Raw genomic sequence first — 24,828 nt, 5'->3', positions numbered from 1 at the left:
AGAATACTTTTAGGCTGGTGATTGGTAAATGGACACATCCTCACCAATCAACTTCATCCTACTCCTGAATGCCCCAGCCAGAACCCAGGGGGATCACCATTGATGCTAACTGCATCATCTGGAGGGATCCCAGGGGCAGCCCTTGAGTGCATGGTAAAAGGCAGAAAGAACCTCAGCCTGTAGTTGAAAATGATAGAAGTACATGGTAGCTTTTCATTCAAACTCTGAGGATCTCAGAGTACTTCATTCTAACGTGGAGGAAAGGGAGGCAAAGAGGGTCCTGCCCGAGAAGCTCAAGTTCACAGAAGTAACTTAGCAAAACATGCACCTTCACCCACTTCTTCTTCAGAGGCAACCATACTGCTGAGTGGGTACAACCAAGGGAGCCTCTAATAGAGTGCCACTTGCATGTGTGCTAAAGCATGCAGCAAATTATCTTCCACACACTCTCTTCAATGATCCAGGAGGGATGCAAACTTCTCCAGCAACCCACATATTGTTTTCCACGTGGGGAGCCTGGGGGCTGGGCCACTGCAAGGCAGCTCCAGTTGCCCAGAACCCAGTGAGAATGACAAAGCTCTGCATGGCTTCTGGGAGGAGCATGAAGGTATGGGAGAGGTCTGAAGGACAAGTGCTGGAAAGAGGTCAGACAGTCCAGTCAGCCATATGGATACTTGATTTAAGAATTGATGCCTTGCAGGCCACGAGAACCTGAGATACCCCCCGAAATGCCCTTCCTGAGGAGGGGTTGATGGCACAGGTACAGGCTTTACCAGCATTTCTCCAGACAGCACCTCCAGCAGCTTGATAAGCATCCGCCCATCTCTCAGGTCCTTGTAGAGGTCACTGATGCGGCAGGACACGCGGGCCAGGTGGGAGTTCACCCATTTCGTGAAGGTCTTCTTCTGAACGACTTCCCGTTCATCTGGGGGGAGGGGAGAGAAGAGCCTGGAGTGAGTTCCTGAGGCTGGCAGAATTATGTGACATGGTGCCAAGAAGTTTTACTTTAATCCCAGGGTCACCCATGCCTGGCAGAGAAGGCTGATGTGTTCATTCCTTCCCCTTTGTGGAGCACGCATGATTCCTGGTAACACAGGGCCACAGGCCATCAGGACTAAGGCCATGAAGAGATCACTCCCACCACCAACACTCTGCACCCAATAGCAAGAGACCCTCTGATTCACACGTTTCCTGTTGCCAGGCAGCATATTCTGTACTATTATGCCACTGAATTCAGGTTTCTTTTCCACCCTCCCTCCCTTCTTTCCTCTCTTCCTCCCTTTCTTTTTTGCAGTACTAGAGTTTGAACTCAGGGCCTCATGCTTGCTAGGCAGTTGCTCTACCACTTGAGCTATACCACTAGCTCTTGAATTCAGATTTTGATGCCAGGTTTACCTATCAATCTGTCCATTTACCCATTCAGCAAATATTCCCTTTGTCTGGAATGCTCTCTTAGACTTTCTACTATTCTCTGTCCCTTTTACCTAACTCTCACTCATTATTTAAGATTCAGTGTAAATAGACTTCTCAAAGAGCTTTTCCTGACCCCCTTCCTGAGGTGGGCTCCCCATGTGTGCTCTGATCCCTGCATTTGCATTTTCAAGTGTTAGTTGAAGATAGGTCTTTCCTGAAAGACTGGCTCCTTGGGTCCAGGGAAGTCTGGCTTGTTCACCTCTCCATTCCCAGAGCCTAGAATGGGTACATGGTAGGTCCTCCACTGATACAAACACTTATTCAGTTCTTATTATGTAACCAGACCTCTGCTATGCCTGATGACACATAAAGGTAAAACAAATTGCCTTCAAGGAGTTCCTGGCAGATAAAGGAGAATGATAAGCAAAGGAAGTTAGGATATGCAGAACTACAATCCACACTAGGTTAAGGACCATGAGGCTTGGGTTGGAAGCTATCCATTGCATTGTGCAATCTTTCTTACTCCCACCCTGGCAGGCAGGGGTTCTTAATCTTCAGATCTGCAATGAGGACAAGGTACTCCCACACTAAATCAGCACTGACCCAAACCAAGCCCCTAGCCTGTGTTGTACCAGTTCAGGTGGGAATTTACTGGCACCTCTGTACAAATAAATGCTGGTCAGAGGTTCAGGTTAGGGCTGGAGAGAAGACAGAAGACTGGGATAAGCAAAGAAAGGGGGAAGAATGGAACCAGAGAAAAAGAGAGGTAAGAGTGGCAAAAAGAAGGAAAAGAAAGAGGAGAGAAGACAGAAGGCAGCATGAACCCTCATTCTGTTTGGTTTTGTGAACAGTGTATGACAGTGAGCTCCTGTGTACTTGGGTTTGAAGATTCAGGGCAGGAGCTGACCTGGCAGTGTGGCTGGGCCTGGGGCCCTTTGGAATCCCTGAGGAGTGTGTGAGTGTGTGTGTGTGTGTGTGTGTGTGTGTGTGTGTGTGTGTGTGTGTGTCTATCTGTACATGTGGGGAGAAGTCATAGCCAGGGTGGACATAGAGTGGCCCAGCCAGGAGGGAATGTCAACACTGCTGGAGGAGGCTAAATGTGTGCTCACTCAACTGAGCACAAACCGTGGAAGGGTTGGCTTTTTAAATTATTAAATATCTGACTTAACAACAACAAAAAGAGGAGCTCAGCCAGTACTGCCTCAAGGGTATAACGCTGGCAGTTCCTGAGGCTCACGGCACCAAATTCCTTCCTACTTCATGGCTATTTTAGTGTTAGGAACTCAGCCTCTTTATTCATCTGCTCATTCATTCAGCAAATGTTTACTGTACAGCCATCAGGTGCCAGGCGCTGGATAGAGGCAGGGAATCTAAGGACAAGACAGACTCTCTTATAAATATAACGGGTATTTGAGTCATATATTAGCAGTTCTATGGCAGCCACCTAAACAAGATTTCTAAGAAGAGGAAAAGTACTACTGTGGACTACACCAATCTTAAATAAATGTAAAATTTAAATGGCACTTGTTCATTCTGGGCAAAGTTTCATAGGGAAACTACCATCTTACCCTTTGGGCAGCAGCAAATTAAAACATTTTTGTAATTTCAAGGACTACTTTAGCAAAATGTAACAGAAGTTTTGATGACATGTGGGACAGAAAGCAACCAGATTTATTCTGGGGGATCTTGGGAGTCAACAGAACCAGGTACAGCCCCTCCTAGGGCTTTCCCTAGAACCCAGATCTGTTCTTTCAATCAGATGTGAAAGCTTTGACTAAAGAACTTAAAATTTTAGCCCCTTTAGAGGTGAGTGCCCTGAAAAGCTATAGTCTCTTTTTCCATCCTAGTTTTCCTGCATTTCAGGATACGAACACTAAGATCTGTTTATTTGTGCCTGGCAAAGTGTAAGGACATGCTTTTTAGCTGGGGACACAGAATTTAATTCTAGGCTGTTGGGGTGGCACATATATTGGTGCAGAAATACCCTCAGACCCTAGAATGCTGGAGCTGCAGGTTTAGAGCATGGCAGGTGGCTTCCTGGCTGCCTTAACTTGAAGACTGGGGGGCAATTACCCAGAATGCCCAGCACCCTGAAACACTCTGCAGCGTTGAGACTCGGGAAAAATTCCGAGAGGCTAATGATGATCGAAAGGAGAGGAAAGGCCCAGGGATGTGGATTAATTTGCATGAGCTTGTTTGCTCTGGCTGTTCCAATCAGCATCCTTGGCACACTTACTCCCCCTCAGCCCAGACACGCCTCAGGAGTCTTCCAAGTGCAGAAGAAGTCCGTGGCCCACAGCCAGCTGGGCTGGGAACCCTGGTAGTATGGACAAGAGGGGAAAGCGACTGTGCACCAGGCCTGATGTCTCCAGGGAATCCAGACCATTCTACTGGGACCCACTTGGGGAAGAAGGCCTCAGGAAGGCTCTACCAGGAGCAGGACTTATTTCCAGAATCCTATCCCTGCCCATGCAGGAAAGAATGAGTGAGAATGAATTGGCTCACGCCTCTGCTGCCATTGAACCCAGGGCCTCTCCATTTCTCTCTGCTCTTATTCCTTTCCCTTTTCTTTTCAGGCCATGGCCACCCTCATTCCCCCATGTGTTAGTGTTATCCTAGAATATTAATCTTCCCCCCGATCACCAGGCCCAGAATTATTGTCAGGGTATTGAGATGAGTGACTTCTCTCTTGTACCCCCTTTCAAAGGTTTAGCTTGAAGTTAAAAATAACCATGACACTGAGACCCTCAAATATTCATTCTCTGACAAGAGAGTTCACACATGGAAAGTGTGGCACACAGAAAGCATGCTGTTAACGTGAGCTCTCGTTGCTATCCTCACCACCACTATTACTATGTCCAAGAGTTTGTGCTTAGAAGCTCACGATTCCCAGGCCTCAGGATCTAGTCGAGGAAACAAGACATAAACTCATTAGTTAATTTTGCAACCATGCAATGAAAAATGGCAGTTCATTTTACTAACACAAACACTATCACAGGGTAATGTTAGGTTAGTTCCCAGATAAGTGACACCTATGACAAATGCTTCTGTGGGGTCAAAGAGAAGATATTTCTAATTAGAGTTGTCAAAGGGAGTCCTTGCAAAGAAAAGCACTTTGGACAGGCAGAAGAGGAGGAGAGGCAAGGAAACAGAGTGAGCCTGAGCAGACAAGCATGAAAGGATGGAGGAAGCTTACTCACCAGCTACTGAGTAGCTACAGGTTAGAAGACAACACATGGAAAACAGGTTGTGGAAAATAAGTTTTCAACACATGTGGAAGGGCTGGGGTCGTAGCTCAATTGCTAGAATGCTGCCTAGCATGCACGAAGCCCTGGATTCAATATCTAGTACCATAAAACAAACAAACAACCCAGGGTATGGAAATCCCTAGAATGAGAGGCTTAGAAGTTTAGTGTTAAAGGTTCTGGGTTTGATCTCCAGTCCTAAAAAAAAAAAAAAACGTTTATGGCTAGAGGCTTGACTCAAACCATGGAGTACCTGCCTAGCAAGAACAAAGCCCTGAGTTCAAACTCTAATCCCTCCCACTCCCCAAAAAAGTTTAGATTTAATTCTACAGGTAAAAGAAATCATGCAAAGTGTGGTAAAGGTAATTTCCTGAAATATTAATTTGAAAGGACCCCTGTGGGTTAATAAAAAGACAAAGGGTTTAGATTACATTTTAAAAGAAGTATATAAAATCTAGATAGAGAAAAACGTAAAAGGTTCCTGAGGCACACAAAAGAAAATCTGAACAAATGAAAGGTATGCTGAGTAATTAAATAAAAAAACTCAGTATCATGAAGACTTTGATTTATCCCCAACTAGTGTATTTAAATATATTAATAGTATTTTAGTAGTATATTAATAGTATTTAAATATATTTAAATTTGGGAGAAACTAAATTATTATAAATTATTCAAAAGTTCATTGGAAAAATAAGCAAAGAAAAATAACCCGGAAAATTACAAATAATAAGAGTAATGAAAAGCAACCAACCTTCCCAGATGTTTTTCCTATTAAAGAATAGTATAAACTTACAGGAAAACTGTGTGGGACTAGCATATGAGAGATGTGGAACAGAAACAGTCCCAAGTACACAGAGGCATTTAATACCTGATAAAGGTACATTTCAAATACTAAGGGGGAAGATGGATTATTTAGTAAAAGGTGTTGGCAAAACTAGATAGTCTTTTAGGAAAAGCTAAGTTAAATTCACAATTCATACCCCAGGATAAATTTCATTTGGATCAAAAACTGAAATGCACAAAATGAAATCATAAAATGCTAAAATCAGCTATGGTAGAATGTTTTTTAGAAATAATGCTAAGCTGGGCACCAGTGGCTCATGTCTGTTTTCCTAGCTACTCAGGAGGCAGAGATCAGGAGCATCTTGGTTTGAAGTCAGCCCAGGCAAACAGTTTGTGAGACCCTACCTCGAAAAAACCCATTGCAGAAAAAGGTTGGCGAAGTGGCTCAAGTGGTAGTGTGTCTGCCTAGCAAGAATGAGACCCTAAGTTCAAACCCCAGTACTGCCAAAAAAAAAAAAAAAAAAAAAGTTAATGTAGGAAAGGGCTTTCTAAATATGACACAAAATCTGAAAGACTCAAAAGACTGAACATTCAATCATATTAAAAATTTTTTGCACGTGGAATAAACCATAAGTAAAGGTACTTGCAACATGTATCACATTGGCAATTTTATTTACTATGCAAATACTGCTGTAATTTGGAACCAGAATGTTCTCCTAAGACTCATGTATTAAAGGTTCTGTCTGGTCATCAGTTTGGCACTATTGGAAAGTGGTAGAAATGTTAAGAGGGGCCTAATAAGAGGTCTTCGGGTCATTGGGGGCATACCCTTGCAGGGGGTTATAGGGGTGTGTGTGTGTGTGTGTGTGTGTGTGTGTGTGTGTGTGTGTCTGTCTGTCTGTCTGTCTGTCTTGGCCTGGGGTGAACAGCTTTGCTCTGCCATGTGCTCCCCACCCTGATGTGCTGCCTTACTACAGGCCCAGAGCAATGGGGTTTCATGGAATGAAACCTCAAAAACTGGAAGCCAAAATAATTCTTTTCTCTTTATAAGTCGATTATCTCAAGTATTGGTTACACTGACAGAAAGCTAACTACACAAATGCCTACAGATTAATAAGGAAAACAATAAAGTAATGTGAACAAAAGAGTTAACAAAAGAAATTATAAGTTTCTTAAATATATAAAAAGTTGTCTCAGCTACTCATAATTGAAGTATAAATTAAAAGCATACACACATACACACACAAAATCTAATACATAGTCTTTAGTTTGAACAAAGTAATCATAAAAGACATTTGTCTGGGAAAATTTGAATATCAAGTAGGTATCAGGTTATGTTAGGGAATAATTGTTAATTTTATTAGGTGCAATTATGGTATTATGTTTAGGTGAGAAATGTTCTTGTTTTTAAGAGATATATACTGAAGTAATTAGGGTAAAATATCACAATGCTCTTTAGTTTATTTAAAAATATCTCACCCCCCCCAAAAAATAGGCAAGGAAATATGCTAACAATTAATAAATTTGGGTGATGGTTCATTTTACATTTGCCTCTGCTTTTTTTTTTTCCAATGTTTGAAAATTTTCACATTAGAAGTTAAAAAGTAAAATTAAAGCCAGGTGTGGTGGTACATGCTTGTAATCCCAACTACATAGGAAGATCCAGGTCTGGAGTCAACCTGGGCAAAATCTCAAGACCCTATCTGAAAAACACACTAAAATGCAAAAGAACTGGGGGTGTGGCTCAAGTGGTAGAGCACTTGTCTAGCAAGAGAGAGACCCTAAATTAATCCCTAGTACTGCAAAAAAAAAAAAAAAGGAAGATGAAAGTACAACAAGATGCTATGTTTCACTTATCAGATGGGCAACGAGCAAAGAGTCTGATAAAATATAGTGTTGGCAAGGATGAAGAGGGTGTAACTGGGGCAACCTCTATGAGAAGCAATTTGGCAAGACCAGTCAGATATATAAACACATCCTTTTGGACCTAGTAATTCTACTTCTAGAAATTTATCCTACAGATATACTTGTACATTGCAAAATAATCTACATATAAGTTTGGTTTTTAAAAAATAGCTAAAGATTGGAAACAACCTAAGTATCCACTAATAGGGGACTTACTAAATTAAAATTTTATGTTCACACTATGGGGTGTATACAACTGTAAAAACAATGAGGAAGCTTTTTTATGCATCAATATTAACAATTTCAAGATATATTAGATTTTTTAAAAGTATAGAACAGTACACAGTTATAAAAACAAAACTGGGAAAAAAAATCCCAACACAGAGCATTAATTTAGATATACATAAACAGTCCTGCAAAGATACATAAGAAATGGTTAACAAAAGTCATGGGGAAGAACTGGGTGCCCAGAGTACTTACTCATCCTTTTATAATTTTTGAGTTTTGAGTATACATATTACTTCCTCAAAATAGAAATAGGTACATTTTCACTTTTTAAAGAAAACATTAAAATGTTTTTCTCTGCTCCTCTTTCCTAGATAGCCTAGTTCCTTTTGTGTTTGCTTGCCTTAGGGAATTTTCACCAGGCAAAAATCAGAAGTGTCTTTAACCACCTGAGCCCACAAGTTAAGTGAAAGAGAGAGGGGGGAAGGTGATGAAGCAGAAGCACCCCTTGCACACGAGGGGACAAAAAAAAAGGAGTGAGGTGTGTGGTCCTGAGGCAGAGCAGCCAGGTACACTCTGCCTTTCCAACCTCCACACAGCCAGCTGCTCTCTGGGTCTTGCCCTCTGCACATACACTGCCTTCAGTGGCTTAAAGGCATCATGTCTCCCTCACCATCAAGGCTCTTTTCCTTTCTCATGGCACAGCTTCCCCAGGCTGGCTCTTCCTTCAATGTCCCTCTTCCCTTCTTGGCAAACAGTGCACTGGCCCTTGACCGCATCCATTCTGGTACCTGCTTCACTCACCCAGGAAGTTTGTAACCAAAAGTCCCCAGTGGAGCTGTTTTAAAAATAGCTTGTTCTTCAACCAAATGGTAAAGTTGAAATATCTTCTCTTTGGAATCTTATTCTCCCATTTTGGGGTTCATCTATTTATTCCTCCCATGACTTCCTATAAAATTCCTTGAGCACGTCATGCTTATCCCTCTTTTCTCTGTTAGAAATCTAATGTCAGGAATAGAGAATACCTGGGTGCCAGTGGCTCACGCCTGTAATCCTAGCTAATTGAGAGACTGAGATGGAGAGGATCACAGTTCACAGCCAATCTGGGCAAATAGTTCTTGAGACACCATCTCCAAATTAACCAGAGCAAAATGAACTGGAGGTGTGGCTCAAGTGGTAGAGTGCCTGCTTTGCAAGCTAAGCCCTGAGCACAAACCCCAGTACTATCAAGGGAAAAAAAAAAGAGAATAGAATGGCTTAGGTGGTACAGTGCTTGCCAGCAAGTGTGAGGCCCTGAGTTCAAAGCCTTGGCACAATCCCTCCAAAAACAAAACCAAAACAGAACAGCAACCTAAATAATCAACAACAGGGAGTCATTTAATATTTTTAGTACACTGATGAGACTATCAGAGGATTGTAAAACTTTCAATGAAAAGAAAGGATATAATTCATTTTAAGGGAAAATCCAGTTTATCGAACTTATATAAAATAATGTGACTCATATAAAAAGAAAAAAGATGGGCTGATGGAATGGCTCAAGTGCTGAGCTGCCTGGCTAGAAAGTGTGAGGTCCTGAGTTCAAGCTCCAGTGCCAAAAAATAAATAAATACATAAACAAGCAAATAAACAAATAGAAAAGAAAAAGATAAAGCTGGGTTATAAGACTGTGAGTGATATTTCTTTTTGGTTTTGCTTAGCTATATTTTCTAAAATTTCTGCAAAGAACATATATTACTTTTAATAAGAAGAAACAACAGATGTTATAAAGAAGGCCAGGATATAAAAGTACATAAACGCCACAGAATAAATGATGAAAAGTCAAAAAGTAGCCTTCTTGAGGAAGTTTGCATTTTAACCAGCTCTTAGCTTAAACCTTTGGGTAGAAAGACAAGTAGGGGAAAGGCCCTGTGTGAGCCCCAGGGAGCAGCCTGGGAAAGGCCTGAAAACAATCATTTCACACTCAGCCCAGAATCTCTCTCTTCCCCTGTCAGGAAGCTAAGAGCTAAGGGAACCAGAGAGCCATGCTTTAACTCCCATGAACTTGTGACAAGTCTTAATGACACAAAAGCCAACCCATTATAAAACCTGGCATAGGGGTAAACCCTCAGCAACACATCACAAATGATGTTGGTGGCATGAATTCTATTTCTGCCTAGCTACTTTGGGAGGAATTTCTTTTTTCTTTTTTTGTGGTGCTATTAGGATTTGAACTCAGAACTTGTGCTTGCTAGACAGATGCTATACCTCTTGAGTTACACCTTAGCTCAAGGAATTTCTCTTTCAACCAACTTTCAGCACACTGGTACTATGAACAGCTGGAAAGTAGTTCCTTTGCCCTTAAGGGTTTATAGTCTATCTATGATTGGTTTTAAGATAGAACTTTAGGATGCTTACTAAAAGTCTGAAAATGCAAAATGTTAGAATAAAGCACCTGAGACTGACTTTAAAAGTGATCAAAGTTGAAGATGAGGAGGCTGGTTAACTCACTTGGGATAAATTAATATAAGAAAGCTCCTAAGTTCATTAAAATAATAAGTTGCATATTCGCTTATGTAGACAGATCTTCATAATACATTAATTGAAAAAGCTCTAAAATTATGTTACAGGTAACATTTTAGTACTTATACATATATTCAGTTATACATCTATAGGAATTAAACTATCTATAGATGACATTTGCAGTTTTTTTTTCTGGTGGTACTGGGGTTTGAATTCAGGGTCTTGTGCTTGCTAGGCAGGTGTTCTACTCCTTGAGCTAAGTCTCCAGACCAATGTGAGAAATTTACAACCTTTCCTATATTAAATAGATGTTCTTGTTAGTAAAAATGTTTAAGAGATATAAAAGCAATCACCTTATTGCTTTTTCAGTAAAATAGGGTGTTTATATATTACAACAAAAGAAAATGGGTTATTATAGATCAATTTAAAAAGTTCTTTAGTCTTTGAAGATGGGTGGTTTTGACCTGAGTTGTAAAGATGATAACTGCTTAGGGAAGGGGTTGTGTGTCTTGTTCAAAGCCCCTCAGTGGCAAGTGTGTATGCATGTGCGCATGTGTATACATGTGTGGGTGTTTTGGAGGTCATAGTGAGAAGCAGCTAATCCAAAGCAAAGCAGCTGAAGGACAGTTTAGGGAATTTGAATTTTATACGAGAGGTAAAGAGGAGCCTGGTGGTTCTTAAGTAAAGCAGAACTTTACCACAAATGTGTTGGAGGACAAAGATTTGAACTGCCCTGAGGAAATGGGATTGGACAGGGAGCACTGGAGTCAGGGAAACTAGTGCAGAGGTAACTGCACAAGTCTCTGCTTCAGGTGACATTTCAGCTCTGGAAATGAAATGCTGGGAGCTGATCTGGAAAAGATCACAGAACAAGGATCAGTTGGTCCTAGCTGGTGACAGTATCTGGCAGATATAAGACAGAAGCAAGTTCAAGGTTTTAATCAAAAAGCTCAAGAGGCTGGTAGAGGAAGGAACAACAGGTATCACAGGTGGAATATGAACAATAATGTAGGACTCAGGATTACTCAAAAGAGCCTCAGTGCTGGGGCACAAACAGCACAGTGCTGATTAAAACCCTGGGCCTCCAGTCCTGCCTGCCCATGGCCTGCCTCTATGGCCTTCCTCCCTTGTAAAGGGGAATGGACACAACTCTTCCTGCCTACTTCACAGGGCAGCCAGAGAGTCACAAGATAATCTTTCCATGGGGAAAGCACCTGGAACACAAAGCAGCTGTGCAAATGCCAGGTGTTTTTAGCCTGTGGCAGGCTGCCGGCCATTGCTACTTAGAGAAAGTACATTTTCTGGGGATGGAAGGTGGAAAAGTCAAGATGGTCCAGGATGTAGCCTCAGCCCAAGCGAGAAGTCAGTGATTCTCCAGTATCCCTTCCCCTAAGCCAGGACCCAAAGCTCCACCATTCAAGATAAAGTGACACTGTCAGTGCTGTCCCATAGGCAGGCTTTTCAGACTGTCTGAGCTGGAAGTGCCATGGCATCATCTAGGTCAAGTCCCTAGTGGTCAGGTGAGGAAACAGAGGCTCTGAGGAGCAGAAAGTGGCTCAGCCAGGATCATGGACTATAGCAGCAGGAAAACAGAAAAATGATGCCCCTGGAGTGGACCACTTTCACCCCACTTGTGACTACCCAGCTAACTCCAGCTGTCATCTCCTGGACTTCAGCACAGTCTCCCTTACTTGCTCACTTCATTGAAGTCAGAGTGCCCTTTAAGCCCCAAATTTTAACCATGTCACTTTCCTGCGGAACGTACTTTGTGAGCTGGGAGCAACTCCGGCCTTCCAGCCTTCGACAGAAAGCCACAGCTCCTGGCTTAAGTCTGGCTCCTCTGGGCTGACAACTCCCTCCCTTTGAACTTCAACCTGACATGCCATTCATGCAATTAATTCCCTCACACACTGCTGCTTCCTGCTGGGACTGACTTTACACCAGGTCTTGCAAAGCACTCTGGAGGTACCGTTCCTCTCTCCAGCACTGACTCATGCTCCAACTCAAACTAGCTCCTTGGATGTGAGGGCAATCTGGCTGCGACATCTGTCACCCCATTGATCGCCAGGGTTGATTCGGCTGATCTGGCTGGCTAGGAGGGTGTCCCCTTCCTCCCTCACCACTCCATGTGCGTCCCTCCCGAAGCTGCGCGCTCGGTCGAAGAGGACGACCACCCCCGATAGAGGAGGACTGTTCTTCGGTCAAGGGTATACGAGTAGCTGCGCTCCCCTGCTAGAACCTCCAAACAAGCTCTCAAACTAGCTCCTCCTTTGGATGGTTTGTTATAAACTCATGGTTTCCAGAAAGCCTTCACAGCATTTGTCACAATTTGTCATTGTGCATGTGTTTGTACATGTAGACAGATACATGTATGCTCATTTGAGATGCACCTCTCTCACTGGACTGTAAGGTGAGATTTCCTGGCTGGTCCAGTTTTCAGCATCTGAAGGCCAAGGGGTTTGGAGGCAAAATGCTCCCAGAGACCCAGCTGCTGCTAGCCTTCCTTTTGTTCTCTGTCAGTAACATCATAAAAAGGGAAAATGAACAAAATGAACAGATGCTCTGAAAACAACACCCTTGGCACCTCTTCAAGTAACCACCATGCAAGAGGACCTACAGGGAGCAGGGAGAGGGAGGAGGCCTGGTGTCAGAGCTTGCCCTTAGGAACAAAGCTGACGACCCACAGAAATGTCCCAAAGATAGAGGAGGCTATTAACATGGCTTTTTCAGACTGCACTGTACAGGGTGGGAACAAAGTCTTATTATTAACCTCTGTGTATTAATATTTGATAAAGCTTCTTCACAATGATAGATAGCAGTCATCCATAGAAGGGAGCAGCCCCATTCTGCAAGGAGCCTCAAAGGGGGAAGAAGAGCTTTTGTCAAGAGGAGAGAGGAGACAACAGAAGAAGGCATTATGTCCTGGGCAGAGGAGATCTGGTCTGACCACACAGGGCAGGTGGCATATTGATTTCATGTCTTGAAATCTGAGGAAAAAAGTTTTAAATCTCCCATCGATGACACCATCTTTGTTCTAAAAGGTAGCTGGAGAGATGCTGCACCATAAGAGCTGATGCCTTGCTCTTGGCAGCTGCTTCTGAATCTGTCAACTTAACAAGCTGCCAAGAAGCATCAAACCCCTGCCCATGCACTGAAATCCTGTTCCCTGGAGGAAGTCATGCACCCTCTAGACACAAAGCCTTCCTAAGTCACTGGACACCTGGAAGCAGCAGCATCCTGGTACAGGGAGAAGAGGCCAAGCATCTGTTGAGAAGCCTCTTGGGACCTTTGGCCACCAAGATCAGGGAGCCCATGCCTCCCTCTCTGGGGAGCCTCTGGGCAAGGAGAGTGGGCAGGGAGCATCAGGGTCTGAGGGCCACCATCCCGGGGCTCTGCTGGTCATCAAATTTAACCTTGAGGCCTGAGCACAGTGGGTCAGGAAGATGGTCAAGGTTCAAAGTGGCAGTAACTATGTGCTTCAGAGCACAAGGACACCACCTGCAGTGCCCCAGCTGCCCTGTTACTTTCTTTGATTATCCACCCTCATCTTTCAGCCTCATCTCACTTCCAGGAAAAAGGCTACATAGAATGCAGAAAGGATGCTCTCCTCATTTGAAACATTCCTGGTTCCCAATTTAAAGGCAGATCAGAGCAGCCTTCACGATGTCACGCACTTGGTTTTAAAAGGAAAGGCTCTTTAGTTTCTCTCAGCAATTGCTCAACAAAGAACAAGAGAAAGACTGAGACAGAACACGTCAGTCCTCTCTTCCTCACAGGCCCCTTTCAGGAGGCTCGAGATTGCTCTATGAACTACAACCTTTGAGATGCCTCTGTACACCAAGGAGCCATAAATCATGCCGTGGGCGGCACACAGGATGTAGGGATACCAAGCCGTGTGCATGCATAAGGCAGGCGGAACAGGAAGGAGGAAATGCTCTTGAAGAGAGAAAGGGGAGGGAGGCTAGTACACAGGGTTCCTCTTCCAGGGCATCTTTCTGTTGCATTTCCCTACTCTCTCCTCTCTTAGCTGGACCACATCTGCCCTGAGACATTTTTATCCAAGTCGCTGAGGTACATAAGCAGGTGCAAGGAGGGGTGCACGGTCAGGCCTCCTGGGGTAAGGAGACACAGTATAGAGGGCAGCATCTGGCTGGTAATTCCCTGAAGCCTGCAGTGCTGTATTCCTTGTCCAGATGGCCAGACATCATCACTAGTGGCTCCCAGTACAAAAAAGGGGAAGGAGAGGAAATGGGGTTTAAGTGACAGTGAGGGTGGCTCTAGGAGACCTTGGGAGACTTCCTATTGAAACATAAAGGATGGAGGCTTCTGGAAGGACAGGGATTCAAGCTTTTCCTCTAATCCCTTAAAGCAAGCCCAAGCACCAGAGACAGTCATATGGCCCCTGTTCAGGAGGAACCTCAGGCTATTCATCACTTAGCCCTGGAAAGTGCTGCCAGCCAGAGACTGCCTAAAATCTGCTCCGGGATCTAGGGAAAATAATCCTGCTGGGCCCCTGGTCCTCCCCTTGGCATTGTCAAGGTCAAATCCATCCTCTTCTATAAGTTTCTTCCCCAGCTCCCCCTTCACTTTAGTCAAGCTGACTCCATATTTTGAATTGAAAGTCATTCATTCTGGACAGAGGTCCATTTTTTATATGAGGACAGAATAACCAGCTGGCTTATTTATTTAGACCCAGGGAGGAAAACCTGCAAATGATATGAAAGGAAGAATAAGGAGTATTTCTTTGGGGCTGAGAGAAAGTCAATTTAAGAGGCAGAAAAGATACAGTCTCATTAACCTGGTGGTCTTTGAACCACATGTTGCTAGACAGAGAAGGACCTAGAAGAGCTGCCATGCCAGGAAAAGCATCTGACAAGACCCATCATCTCTGGTTTCTTGGGCCCCTGTGTCACCTAGCTGGATGGTAGAGACACTGCTAAGGTCTCAGACTGGACAGTCTTACAGAAAGAAAGCTGCACAGAATGGGTCTTCATCCTTATGGGTGTAAGTTCTGGGAAGCCAAGAGCCAAGGGCTCAAAGCCCAATCCTTAGCCTAATTTCCTTGGCTCCTGGCTTTTTTTCTTCCAACCCAGCCCTTCCTAGGCAAAGGACAGTGGAAGTCAAGGAGGAAGAAATAGGTCCTGGAAACAGGTCTCAGAGTAACTGGGACAAAGACTGAGCTTATGATCTTAGACATAGGAGGTTGAGAAAGGACACAAAGTATTCATAGGAAATAATATATACTATTAATAGCTATCATTCATCTAGTTTTTTTTTAGTATTTTATTATTGATAAAATTTTTTATAAGTTTTAACTTATGTGCTCTTCATGACAACCTTGGGAAAGCACTACAATCCAATTTTATATAGTAGGAAATTGAACCAGTGATGTTCCATAGTAGTAGAATTACAGGTGGAATCAGGATTGTGACATTTTCCCCCTCACCCTAGACCTTCATAGGGCTGCGCACCTTCTGGGCCTTAATATTCTTATGAGTGGAGAGTAGTGGTAGAACATGTTGACGTGATGGCACCAGAAGCTTTTGCTTCCTAAGGCCCCTGCCTGTACTGCTAAGGTGGCCCCAAAGGCAGTGCGGAAGAAAGTAATATCAACAAGTTAAAACTGGGGAAACCTGACACCTGCCCCTTCTCTTCTTTGTCCACCCAGTTGAATGAGTCTATCTGGGTAGACCTTTGCAAAACTTTAGCATCTAGCAGAGGTCACTCTGAGTAGACTCTCAGGGAAAGAAGGTCAGCAGAATGCTCAGGTTGTTTGTAAAAACATTGAAAACTATATGTTTACTTGTTACCCAGATGTTCTGAAGCATTAAAGGTCCCCTGTCCCTCAGGGCCATTCAGATCTCTTGAATTTTTTTTTTTTCTTTTTTGGTGGTTCTGGGGTTTGAACTCAGGGCCTATGAGCTTCAGATCTCTTGGTAGGTAAGATGCTCACACATTCTCAGTGAGGAATAAACTCAACCAGGCACAGCCAAGGTTAGCAAGGGCTCTTTCCTGATCAGTTAAGATTGACCATGACATTTCTCGCATGACGCCCGTTTGTGCATGCCTCTTTAATCTGTCTCCATCAGTTTCCCCCACAGCTCATCAGACCTAGTTACCATACCCACAGGCCAGCTGGAAAAACCCTCAGCCCTTCTGCCTGTCTGAATCACACACATCCTTCAACTCCCAGCTCAGTGGCTGCCTCCTCCGTGAGCTATTCTGATTTTCTATGTATCTCCTCCTTTGCGCTCATTGCTGTTTAATTTATGAGCCTTCCCCACAGTTCTCCTTTAATTCTACTCATGCTAATTAATTGTGGGCATAGTTCATTTTTCCCCTAATAGATTATAAACTCCTTAGAGACAGACGCTATATTGAATTCATTTCTGTGATTCCCCCTGCCCCTCACTCCTTTCATGTCTGGCTGAGATTTTAGTTTTAAACTTAGTAGGAGTATAATAAATAATTTTTAAAATGGGATTTCCCTTGGTGTCAAAGAATCTGCACACAGGACAGTCCCACTTCTCATTCCATCCCTTGGCAAAACTTAGGGAACATGGTACCCCTGTTCCTCCCCCTGTATCCTAAGGGTCACCACTGCCAAATCCAGCCAGCATAGAGATATAAAGAAGGTAAAATCAGACTGATAAAGCCAAAGGTTTCACTTTAGCTTGGTTATTCAAAAAGGTTAAAATTACATAGGAAAAAGCAAGGAGATACAACTACTACATGTCCCCAAGGAAAACCAAGGAAGGGGTTTTTGAGGTCAGGGAAGGTGATACAGAGATGACTGAAGAAGAAAGGGAGTTTCCTGTAATGATTAGGACATGGAGGGTGATGGCTGAAACAGGAGTGGATTCCCTATCATGACAAAGGAGATAAGATGCTACATTCCCTTATGGAATAAGAATCCCGGATACTCCTGAGTGAAAGATCACTGTGGTTTCAGAAGGACCCAGGGCTGTGCTCATGCCTCAAGGTCAGCCAGCAAACATGGTATCTGGGCATGAGCTGGAGGGAGGGAAGGAGGAAGTAGATCACCATGAACTTAAAGCAGGACCCTAAGAGACAGTGGAAGAATCACTCCAGAAAGTATTAATGGGAAAGGTGATTTTCTTATGAGGCAGAAGATAAGAACAATCAGTGATGAGATTCAGGTCCAATCGGGGTTGATGACAGATAGATCAGATGAAGGAGCCTCACCCTGAACTTTGCTCCTCCTCCTCCATATAGTTCAAACTTCATTTATTGGCCAAGGACTTGGAGGGCAGAATATAGTTACCCTGAGTCAAGTTTTAGGGAGACAATAGTCACAGGGTTGGTAGAGGGGGAAAAAAAAATCCCAACAATCAGATCTCAGCCAGCAGGGGGAGAAGCTTTTTCTGCTACAGATGTAAGATTCTCTCTCTCTCTCTCTCTCTCTCCATCTATCTCAGTCTCTCTCTCTCTCTCATGCATGCACAGAAAGTGAGCGAGAGAGAGAGAGAGAAAGAAATCTATTATCTACTATGAACATCCTTAGTACAGATCTAATTCCAGCTTAAAGATGAGAGCTTCCATCCAGAAAATCCTCCTTCCTGAGGCAGTATGGAAAGGATGCTATTTGTTCTCAATTTCCTTTTTTCTTTTGGGACCACAGAGAAGACACTGAGAATTCCTCTCTTTAGGTCCAGGCAGGAAACTGAGGTGCAAAGCAGACTCCTGGCACCTGTACTTGGTTGCCAGACACTCCTTTGCCTAGACTTTCTCATACTTCTGACTGGCTGCAGAACACTCTGGACAGACCCCACCTACAACAACCTCAGCACTTCCCTGCCTCTAAGAGGCTCCTGGAAGGAAGTAGGGGATGCTCAGGGAAGGGCTGTTGGAGCCTGTGCTTCCTGGGAGTGGGAAGCAGCCTCTCTGGGCTAGACAAACATGTCTCCATCACTGCCCTGCCAGGGCTCACCCTCTTCACCATAGTGAGGTGAGGCATGAGCTTGGGGATGGTGAACATGCTCCTTTAACCCTGTGGCCCCCAGCAGTACCTGCCAAGGCCTTGATCCGGGACCTCTCAAAGAGCCTGGCTGAGCTGTTGTCATTATCCAGCTCGTCATCTGGGGCATCCCAGCGGGCATTGATCCGACTGTATGGTGGCTGGTTGCCCACGTTTTCAAACTCCGTGGCCGATGTCATGTCAGCAGGCTCTTCTCAGCAGCTCGCCTGCCTCAGTCTTCATGGAAGAGTCCCTAGGGGACAGTGACACAGTCAGAGGGTTAGCTCCCCACCCCCTTGCACTTTTCTTAGGGGAAACTTACTCGGAGCATTTGGCAGGAATGGATCCTGATGGGAGAAGCATGCTGTGTCATCTGTGGGGACATGCTTCCTACCCAGGGTCTCTGGGTCGCGTGTTATAAAATATTGCAGCAGCAGCAGCAACAATAACGGCAGCTGTGGCAGGGACGGAGACCAAGAGCTGCATGCAGCAAGGGTCAGGACGGCCGGCAGGTGGAGACATCAGTTGTAGCAAGCCAGCTTCCTTCCTCTAAACCCTCTACCACTGCCTGGGGAGCAGCGTGAGAGGTAGATCTCTTGCTAGCTAGAGCTGGTGGGGGATGAGTAGGGAAAAGCAGCCCCCATCCTCTGCACTGAGGCTGGGAGCCAGCCTGGTGGAGGAGATGGGGAAAGGCTGGGAGAAGAAAGAAACTGGAAGTTGGCCGATTCTGACTCAAACAGGAATGAAGACTGTGAGCATCAAACTGCAATGAATGCGACCAGCTCTGGGCAGCTGCCCCTGCTGAGCTGGGGAGCTCTTTCCTCACTGAGGCTGCTCAAATACCCTGGGTTCTTTCCTGTAAGCCAATATTTAGAGAGCTGAACTCTTGTTTTTGCGCTCTTTGAAGGGGGACCAGGTGCTGGGACAAGGTCTTCTGTTGAATCCCAGGCAGGCCAAGAAGCTCCTAGGAGCCTACTGTCCTATAAAGACCATCAGCAGGAAGTGTTAAAGTTGATAGTGAGGGCATCCCATGGACAGTGGAGTGCTACAGTAAGGTATCTGTGCAATAAGCATGGGCATCAAGAGTATGTGCTTATTTTTGCTTGCTCATTCATCCATCCATCCATCCATCCATTCATGCTTCTCTCAAATATGTACCACGCCCCAGTGAAGTGCTGACACGGTGCCGGGTACTTCAGAGTAAGACAAGAAGGGCCATATCATTATGGAGCTTATACGTGGCATGGGTGACAGACAAAAAAATGAGCAATTGAACTAAGCTGCACTGTATGCCACACTGGGAGAGAATGGGGTATGATGAGAGCTGGGTGCCAGGGGAAGGGAAGTTTAAGGTGATTGCTAAGTGCTTTCTAAGGAAACTTAGAGATACCTACAAGGGATATGTGGAAAGGGAAACACAGATATTACATGTTCTCCCTCATAAAAGGAATCTAGACCTAAAAACAAAAATGATGCATGTAAAACAGAGGGACTGTTTGGGGGTGGAAATCAGCAGGAAGGGGAAGGGTGAGAGCAGAGGGTTGTGGGGGGGAGGTGAGTGTGATCCTATACATGTATGAAAATGGAATAATGAAACCCATTAAAAATTGTTTAAGCCAGCCATGGTAGCTCATGCCTGTAATCCTAGCTACTTGGGAGGCAGAGATTGAAAGGATGCCAGTTTGAGGCCAGCCTGGGCAAACAGTTTGGAAGGTTCCATCTCAACCATTACAAGCTGGGCATAGTGGTGCATATCTGTCATCCTAGTTACTCAGGAAGCGTAAACAGAAGGATTGCAATCCAGGCCAACCTGGGCATAAAAGCAAGACCCTATTCAAAAAATAACTAAAGCAAAAAGGGCTTGGCCAAGTGATAAAACCCCAAGGCCCTGAGTTCAAACCCCGGTATCTCACACACACACACAAAAAAAATTAAAAGGAAGGGATGGGGTATAAGAAAGAGTAATAGAGGGGATTAACTTGATAAAGTATATTATATGCATGTATGAAAACATCACAACGAAACCCTTATGTATAATTAGTATATGCTAATTTTAAAAGGAAACAAAAAAGAAGATAAAAAGCAGTGTGAAGGTAAGCAAGAATACAGCAAGACTGAGGAAGCTGAAGAATAACTGGAGGGCCAAGGAGGATCTGGGGAGAAAAGTGAGCCATGACTAGCTTTTCTCAACTGTCCCTGCCATTCAGGCATCCCTCTGGGAACTTACAGGATTCCAAAACCAAATTTGTAAAAGAGACAACGGGGGTCCACAGCCTTCACATTTAAGAGAGCAAAAAGGGGCTAGGGGTTGGGGTAGGATGAAAAGCAAATGACAAATGTCAACAAGTAGTGAACCACACACATTACATTCTCTTACACTCACTACTGTACACATTTGGGCTCACATCCAACACATAGACACACACCCAAGTGGGCACACACAGAGGAAATGAAGCATGCTCACTAGGCAGAGCATAACAGCAGTGCTACTGCCCTTATTTTTCACTCAGTCACTTCAGACTCTTTTCTCCCCACTCTGATGAATCAATCCCACCACATCCCTTTGAGGTAGGGCAGGAGCCAGAATTACCCACCCTCATTGCACAAGGGGGAAAGCCCAGGCTGAACATAGGACGAGGCCTCTCCAAGGTCATCTAGGGAATTACTACTGTGGCTTAGACCAAAGGCCAAACTGTAGCTCAGTTTATCTCCCTTGACCGGACGGGTTTTAAGGAAGCAAACAGGGAAAGAATATAGCCCATGAGGGCATAAGACATTTCCCACCTGCCAGGACTGGGCAAAGGTGTTTGCCACTCAGGGGAAGGGAAAGTGTAAGGTAGGGAAATCAGTCATCACCCAAACACAGCATGCCTCACCCTCCTAGGCCTGTGCCCAAGACAACCCTTGTCTCTGAACAGCATGTCCTCCTCCATGAATGGATATGATGCTTCCAGGGCTGAGATTTCCCACTCCACTGGGAAAGATTCTCCACTCCCCTCACCTTCCCTGGCTTCCCTTAAAGTGCCACTGGTTCAGAGATCTGAGCCGGAGAGGGACTGCTAGGCTGACCACCTCCTGCAGGGCCACAAGCCTGTCCAGAAGCCCCTGAGAAGGGCCGAGCTGCCAGACACAGGAGGTGAGGTGAGATCAGCCCCTGAACACAGGAGGTAACCAGACCCTGGCTCACTCTCTCCATCCTGGGCTATTTTTAAGAGTGACCGAGAGAGGCCCAGGCTGCAGGGCTCGAGAGTGAGATTACCTTAGCCGTGGCTCCGTAAATAAGTCTGCCCCAGAAAGATGAGCCTGAGCAGGCAGACCAGCAGAACCAGTGTTGAAGGTAAGATTGATGGCCCTGGGTGCAAAAGAGCAGCAACTCGACAGCAATTCATCCTGCTTAAAAACGCCATTCTGCCTATGACCACGGCTCACAGAAGGCAGCAGCCAGGCAGTGGCTCTGCTAGGAACATGAAAGAACATATATGTGTGTCTGAAATACACAAGCCTAGTTTGCTTGTTTGTGAAAGGGCCAGGTCCCTGAAGACAAACACCAAGGAAAGAAGATTCAGATATAAAAAGTAAGGCCTCGTCTTCCTTCCACCCTCACCCTGTCTACTCTAGCCCTGGCCCAGATGGTATTTCATCAGTGTCAAGGGATGGTGGGGTTGGCCAAGGTGTTCAGGTAAGGAAGCTCCCAGAGGATCAGGTGTACAAGGCAGACAGGAAGAAAATAAGAAAGCTGTTTTCTAGATGTATCTGAAATCAAATTCAACCAAGTGCTTTCTCAGTGTCACCCCTGTCTATTTCTATTACTGTCAAAATAGGCTCTTCAAAGGCCTGACAGTAAAGACATCACTGTAACTAAAAAGAATAGCATATGTTGAGGGCTCATGGGTATGTGGGTGGGGAGGAGACACAGAAATGACATTCAAGTTGATATCAGAGGGAAATTTGGAAAAAGAGGATCTGATCATGTTTTCAAGGATATAAAATCATCTGTGAATCTAGAGTGGTCCTCCATGAGTCATGGGGGACAGCAAGTACATGGTATGAGATCTCACACCCCTGTCAGAAACCCCAGGAAAAACAGCATACGAGATAGTTGCTTGTCCGTTCATTTTCCCAATTCATCATCAAGCTCCCAAGAAGTCCTGCCCTTATGCCACCAGACCTCTTGTCAAAGTGTTGGTGAGTATTCCCTGGTCCATGTGACCCCGTGCCAAGGATCAGCCACCTGTCCCATCCATTCACCTGCTTGTCTAGAAGCTGGGCAGTCCTACCTTCAGGGTCACCCTTACCTATGAGCTGCCACCCCTGTTACCAGGTTATAGTCTGATTAGCATGGATTCCTAGAAACTTGTCCCTATATAGCTCAGTACTGAAAAGCTCACCAGAGTACAGAGCATCTGCTTGCCAAGGGAACATCTACTTGGTAAATAGATTTCACAGTATCACTAACACTACTTACAGCCTCAACCTTCACACATGTCCCAGAAACCCATCTGTGTCTAGATTGAGTGTCAGACCTCAGAATCCCAGCCTCATGTGCTATGCCCAGCTCATCACTGGGGCAGCAAGGAACTGAGGAGGTGGCTGAGTTGTGTCTCATGTCAGCCTTCCCATAGTCATGAGCAGAAGGGATGCTCATCTCTTCAATCTCTCGGCCAGACCCCTAGGGCAAAGTAACCATCATCTCCTTCTTCTCTGAGTCCCTTGAAGATGCAAAGCAACAATGTGCAAATCTACTTTAAATGAGAATATATTAGGTGATGTTCCTGTTCCTTAGTGGGCTGAGATGTAGGCTGATGCAGCAGCTTGGACCCTGACTTCTTTAAACAGAATCTAGACTCACACTGTACATTTGTTTCTGTCTAGCTGTATGGTTTGCTCTCACCTGCTTTCTAGTTTGTCCTGCCCTTTTGCTACCCCAAATTTGTTATTATGGCAACCCAGCTGAGGAGATTGCATCCTGAAGTTCCCCTGGTAACTCCTGTTAGTGCATCACCAATGAGGGGACATGTCCCTGTGTTTCCACTGATCGTAACTACATTGTATATTCACAGACACATTAAAGAACAGTCAGACACATAAATATACACTCACATGCATGCACACACTCACCAAAACAGAGTTAAGATGCCATCACAGATGATTTACTCTAAATCTTTCTGTAGTCCTAACCTCCTTCCCACCCCATGCTAGACTTGTCCCTCCCTCCTCAAACCGGCCATCTCCACCTAGAAATTATAGCTCAGTCTCAATATGGCTAAGACTAAGCAGAAGGCTCTGAGAAGAAGATACTTTTCTCTCTCTCCCCTAGCCCCTCAACAGAGTAACCAGCACTCCTTCTTCTTTCCTAGGTCCCTCAAAAATGAGAAGCAACAGCAAAACAGGAGCATTTCAGCACTGTGGGGAGGTGGTGAGGCCCAGGTCAGCATGCCACCTGTGAGTGGCCTTTCCAGCAGTTGGAAACCATCAGCAGTGCCTGGACAAACCATTCCTCCTCCCCAGAGCACACTCTGCTTTTCCACACTCTACAGTTCCCTTCCCAATCCAGCCTGGCCACTAATCTGTCAGCTACAGGGTGGGTTGAGGGTTCTTAGAACCCCAAAATTGCTCTCCATGGTTGCCAATACCAAGGATCCCTAAGCATTTGCAATGTCCTGGTCATTTGTACCCACTGCTGTTTGGTGAGGCCTTTCACAGACCCTTATGCTTCAGGTTCTGTGACTATGCAGGGGCTTCAGGCCCTCAGGTCCCAACTTGTCTACCCTCATCATGGAAAAATCTCCTAATAAGAACTGGCTCCAGTTATGCTGCAGCTGCTGGAATAGGGGTGGGGTGGGAGCTTGGCTCCAACAGTTCTTACAGGGATTTGTCTGGGAACAGGTGCTACTCAGCTCTGATACAGGGATTGGCTCATCAGCCCTCTGTCTCAACAACAGCATCTTTCAGCACCTCACATCCTGCTCAGAGGCAAATAACAATAATAGGCAAGAAGAAAAGAGGTCACTTTTATATGCAGGTTGAGCTTCCCTAATCCAAAAATCATAAATCTAAACCACTGCAAAATCTGAACTGTTCTGAGCACTGACATGATGCCACGACTAGAAAACTCCACACCTGACTTCATGTTATTGGTCAGACAAGCTCATACTCAATAAAAATGTTGAGTAAAGTACCTTCAAGCTATGTATATAAGGTGTACATGAAACATAAATAAATTTCATGTTTGGACTTGAGTCCTTTCCCCAAGATACCTCATTATGTATATGCAAATATTCCAAAATTGGGGGAAAACCACCAAATCCAAAACATTTCTGGTCCCAAGCATTTTGGATAACCCGTACATAGTTCTTAAGGATTATCCTCTATTGGGATCACTAGGCTTAATATTTACTTTTACAGAGAGCTATTACTGCCCAGTCCTACCTTTTTTGATCTCTCTGAACTCACTTCTTTCAAGATTAACACTTAATTCCTCTCCCAAAATAAGTAACATTTTGTAGCAGCGGAGTTGAAAAGTTAAATGATCAATTTCTCTTCTATCCCAAAACCCATCACAACTTCTCTCTTCTCTGATGAAAATGATAGGAAGTAGTGAAGTTTCAACATTGTAGTGAGATCTTAACATTGGAAATGGCCAAGAATAGTTTGGAATAATTAATTTCAAATAATCACCAGCTACTTCTAGTGAAATAATTGATTCAGAAAAGATCAAAAATTAAAACTATTAGATAATAGGTTGATAGGGGAAACTTTATAGTGGAGGGACCAAGTTCT

The 24,828-nt window shown here is 44.5% G+C and overlaps 1 protein-coding gene across 1 annotated transcript in view; it reads right to left on the bottom strand.

The window, feature by feature from the left end:
* Sptb (spectrin beta, erythrocytic) overlaps window positions 1–18,257 on the bottom strand; it is a 71,644-nt gene extending 53,387 nt beyond the window's left edge. The window contains exons 1-2 of the mRNA XM_020170915.2: window positions 18,101–18,257; window positions 774–925 (exon numbers count right to left, since the gene is read on the bottom strand). Of these exons, the coding sequence (XP_020026504.2) occupies window positions 774–925; window positions 18,101–18,248 (300 nt within the window). The 5' untranslated portion in view covers window positions 18,249–18,257. The remainder of the gene's footprint in view (window positions 1–773; window positions 926–18,100) is intronic.
* Between the last annotated feature and the right edge of the window lie 6,571 nt (window positions 18,258–24,828).

This window comes from Castor canadensis, chromosome 3, assembly GCF_047511655.1.
Source record: "Castor canadensis chromosome 3, mCasCan1.hap1v2, whole genome shotgun sequence".
NCBI lineage: Eukaryota > Metazoa > Chordata > Mammalia > Rodentia > Castoridae > Castor > Castor canadensis.
This window is presented reverse-complemented; position numbering and strand designations above follow the sequence as displayed.